The sequence below is a fragment of the Procambarus clarkii genome, chromosome 73, assembly GCF_040958095.1.
Source record: "Procambarus clarkii isolate CNS0578487 chromosome 73, FALCON_Pclarkii_2.0, whole genome shotgun sequence".
In the NCBI taxonomy this organism is placed as follows: Eukaryota; Metazoa; Arthropoda; class Malacostraca; order Decapoda; family Cambaridae; genus Procambarus; species Procambarus clarkii.
In genome coordinates, this window is record NC_091222.1 from 27051239 (window position 1) to 27056345 (window position 5107).

The 5107-nt window shown below is 39.5% G+C and overlaps 1 protein-coding gene across 1 annotated transcript; it reads right to left on the minus strand.

The window, feature by feature from the left end:
- Positions 1-355: 355 nt before the first annotated feature.
- On the minus strand, positions 356-1172 carry LOC138356683 (microtubule-associated protein 4-like). Its single transcript, XM_069312878.1, has 2 exons — positions 405-1172; positions 356-361 (listed from the first exon to the last, which is right to left on the minus strand). Exons 1-2 carry the CDS (start codon positions 1170-1172, stop codon positions 356-358), a joined length of 774 nt encoding a protein of 257 aa, XP_069168979.1.
- Between the last annotated feature and the right edge of the window lie 3935 nt (positions 1173-5107).

A 5107-nucleotide genomic window follows, 5' to 3' on the forward strand; every position in this document is an offset into this window, starting at 1 on the left:
CTTTCTCTCATCTCTCACCTTCTCTACATCTCTTTCCCTCATCTCTCACTTCTTCAGCAACTACGACGATAATTACTCCCATTATTACTTTTATTACTACAAGTATTTAATAAAAAAAAATGTACATTTAATAATAATCACACCACACTAACCCATATTTCTCTTGCTACAACTGTTTCCAGCATGGCTACAACTGTTTCCAGCATGGCTACAACTGTTTCCAGCACGGCTACAACTGTTTCCAGCATGGCTACAACTGCCTCCAGCATGGCTACAACTGTTTCCAGCATGGCTACAACTGTTTCCAGCATGGCTACAACTGTTTCCAGCATGGCTACAACTGTTTCCAGCATGGCTACAACTGTTTCCAGCATGGCTACAACTGTTTCCAGCATGGCTACAACTGTTTCCAGCATCGCTACAACTGTTTCCAGCATGGCTACAACTGTTTCCAGCATGGCTACAACTGTTTCCAGCATGGCTACAACTGTTTCCAGCATGGCTACAACTGTTTCCAGCATGGCTACAACTGTTTCCAGCATGGCTACAACTGTTTCCAGCATGGCTACAACTGTTTCCAGCATGGCTACAACTGTTTCCAGCATGGCTACAACTGTTTCCAGCATGGCTACAACTGTTTCCAGCATGGCTACAACTGTTTCCAGCATGGCTACAACTGTTTCCAGCATCGCTACAACTGTTTCCAGCATGGCTACAACTGTTTCCAGCATGGCTACAACTGTTTCCAGCATGGCTACAACTGTTTCCAGCATGGCTACAACTGTTTCCAGCATGGCTACAACTGTTTCCAGCATGGCTACAACTGTTTCCAGCATGGCTACAACTGCTTCCAGCATGGCTACAACTGTTTCCAGCATGGCTACAACTGTTTCCAGCATCGCTACAACTGTTTCCAGCATGGCTACAACTGTTTCCAGCATGGCTACAACTGTTTCCAGCATGGCTACAACTGTTTCCAGCATGGCTACAACTGTTTCCAGCATGGCTACAACTGTTTCCAGCATGGCTACAACTGTTTCCAGCATCGCTACAACTGTTTCCAGCATGGCTACAACTGTTTCCAGCATGGCTACAACTGTTTCCAGCATGGCTACAACTGTTTCCAGCATGGCTACAACTGCTTCCAGCATGGCTACAACTGTTTCCAGCATGGCTACAACTACAACTCTACCCCTACAAGTATCACCACAATTATAACTACTAATCCGTCGTTACCAATCAGGTGATCAATCTTTTCATAAAATACTCAAATACATTAGCGTAGTATCCTATTACCAATCCTACTAATAATTGTATTCCAAATACAACCATTACTGCTGTCATTACAACAATTACAACCTCTGGTATTATGTTATTAATAAAGACTTTTATTACTTTTTCGGTCGCTTGTAATGTATTCGGTTAGGCATTTTTCTTGCATGTAATATTTGCTGTATTAATAATGCTGCTACAGGCGCTGAGATATATGCTGCTATGTATACGCATCTTCACAGTACTATGTATACAGCATCTTCACAGTACTATGTATACAGCATCTTCACAGTACTATGTATACAGCATCTTCACAGTATTATGTATACAACATCTTCACAATACTATGTATACAGCATCTTCACAGTACTATGTATACATCTTCACAGTACTATGTATACAACATCTTCACAGTACTATGTATACAGCATCTTCACAGTACTATGTATACAACATCTTCACAGTACTATGTATACAGCATCTTCACAGTACTATGTATACAGCATCTTCACAGTACTATGTATACAGCATCTTCACAGTACTATGTATACAGCATCTTCACAGTATTATGTATACAACATCTTCACAGTACTATGTATACAACATCTTCACAGTATTATGTATACAACATCTTCACAGTACTATGTATACAACATCTTCACAGTACTATGTATACAACATCTTCACAGTACTATGTATACAACATCTTCACAGTATTATGTATACAACATCTTCACAGTATTATGTATACAACATCTTCACAGTATTATGTATACAACATCTTCACAGTATTATGTATACAACATCTTCACAGTATTATGTATACAACATCTTCACAGTATTATGTATACAACATCTTCACAGTATTATGTATACAACATCTTCACAGTATTATGTATACAACATCTTCACAGTATTATGTATACAACATCTTCACAGTACTATGTATACAACATCTTCACAGTATTATGTATACAACATCTTCACAGTATTATGTATACAACATCTTCACAGTATTATGTATACAACATCTTCACAGTATTATGTATACAACATCTTCACAGTACTATGTATATTGTGTTTTACAGCAACCAACATCTACAATGTTATTATTTTTATTAACTATACTGGTATTAAAGTATCTTTATATACTTTATTCTCCACAAAAGTCAAACTTATAATAATCTGATATTTAGCTTTATCATTCACGATTTCTAGTTCTGTGGAAAAGTTTTCAGCGGCAATTTTTTTTAACTAATATATATATATATATATATATATATATATATATATATATATATATATATATATATATATATATATATATATATATATATATATATATATATATATAATAATAATAATAATAGTTCGACTGTGCAGTTATTTATGCTAAAAATAACTCTAAAAGCCTCAGTCAGCTGTTTGAAAACAAATATGATTTTTATTATTTTTATTATAACTAAAATATTAATAATTATAATAATACTCAGAAAATGTTATGTTACAAGCTGTCAACCCGGAGAGTGAATGACAATGAGCCGTCAGCTGAAGTAGATATAATAAAAGCAACTAGCAAATTTAAATTAGTTTTTTTTTATTGAAATTTCGTTTAGAATGACGGAACGAGTGAAGACTGTCTCTCCCAGCAAGATACAGCACCACGGTATTTAGTTTCGATCGTTAGACAGTCGGGAACAGCCGTCATATACCGTGAGGCGCTTGTATAGCGGCGGTAGACAGTTTGTTCAAGGATTTCCCGCAGTCGGCCGACCATATGCAACCAGTCCGCGCTAAGGAAGATCCCACAGGAGCGCCTAGCCAGCCTATTGGAGGTATGGGCTTAGCATACTACCATAGCCTAAACTGGTAGGACACTACCACACTCCCAGAAGCAGACCTGGTCGGGGGCTTCCCATACCTCCACTACCAAACTAGGTAGCATTTCTCACACTGCCAGATCAATTAGGACCTCACACTCCTACAGCCAAGAGTGTGAAGAAATTCTCACACTCCCACAGCGGGACCTAACCTAACCTTCTTACAATTCACTGCAAGGATCAGCAAAATCTTCCTTACTGCACAGGAAGTCCAACAAGGACTTCCCTATCTCCTTCGTATATAATTAGTGACATGTTTGTATTTATCAACATGTGATATAATATCTTTGTGAAAACTGAATATTATAAATTAAAAACCCTTACTACAAGGATCTCAGTTATACAATTATAAGTAGCTAGTATGGTGTGTATGTTCCTGTATTACTTAACATACTTTAACGTCCAATTAGAGGGATGTAAAAAATAATTAATAAAAATCAATGTTAATTTAATATCACACAAGACATTAATAAGGGCATATTTCAGTGTTTCCAAATGATATGATTATGATATATTCTTTCTGTATGATGGGTAGCATTCAATCATGCTGATTCCAGCTGTTGTTATTATAGATTCAGCTACTCGGAACAAGTTCCAAGCAGCACGGGCTATGGTGAGCCCGTAATGGTCTAGCTTACCCTCTCTCTCCAGCTGGGGGTAGTGCACTTCCAGCCCCGCCTCCCTCTTAAGCTGGAGGTATCCCCCCCTCTCTCTTCCCCTACTGTGGGGGGAGGGGGTGGGGGTGGGGGGGTGGGGGTGGGGGGATGGGGGATGCTGCCTGCATCTCCTCGTCTCCCCTACAGTGGCGGGTGATGCTAACATCTCTACACTGACATCACACTGAGTAGGAATCTTGCTTTGGCTGAGGTTCATCGCTCCTCTTGGTAGTCCAGCACTCTCTTACACACACACACACACACACACACACACACATAGGGTGGCAGTGTGGACAAAGACAAACACTTTAGCACGGGTGGGACACGAACAAGGGTACACAGGTGGAAGCTGAGTACCCACATGAGCCACAGGGACGTTAGAAAGAACTGTTTCAGTGTCAGAGTAGTTAACAGATGGAATGCATTAGGCAGTGATGTGGTGGAGGCTGACTCCATACACAGTTTCAAATGTAGATGTGACAGAGCCCAATAGGCTCAGGAACCTGTACACCAGTTGATTGACAGTTAAGAGGCGGGACCAAAGAGCCAGAGCTCAACCCCCGCAAGCACAACTAGGTGAGTACACACACACAGAGCCGAGCGGACAGCACTCTGGGGTCATAGTCCTAAGGATCCGAGTTCGAGTCCCAGTCGAGGCAGAAACAAATGGACAGTTTCTCTTCCCTGATGCCCTGTTTACCTAGCAGTAAATAGGTACCTGGGAGTTAGACAGCTGCTACGGAGATGTGTGTGTGTGATAGAAGAAATATGTAGGAAATATGACAGCAGAAAAACAGGTGAGGAGTCAGTTAAAACACACACACACACACATATTGTGTATTACATATCAAAAGTGTGAATGTACTGTCTATATATACATGTATGTAGGAGTTGAGCTCCAGCTCCCGACCTCCAGCTATAGGTTCCCTAGAGAAGTCTTCAAACCTTCTTGTAGATTGTCAACCTGAATTTGATAGTGTTAGCTTCCAAAATTCTCTTTACCATTCCACAATTCCCTTAAACAATCCCCTCTAACCTTCACAATTCGCTCTAACAATGCTCCTCTAGCTCCTATAATTCGCTATAACAATCCTCTCGTTCCTATAACTGGCTTGTTATAATTCCACATGGCCACAATTCTTTCTATAAATAATGTGAGGCTGAGAATCCCAGCATCATAGGGGAAACCTCAAAATTATATATCCTGATGCTTGCTTTGATAGTAGTGCTGCATACCTCAGTATTGGTCTGACGTAGGTGGGATATATATATATATATATATATATATATATATATATA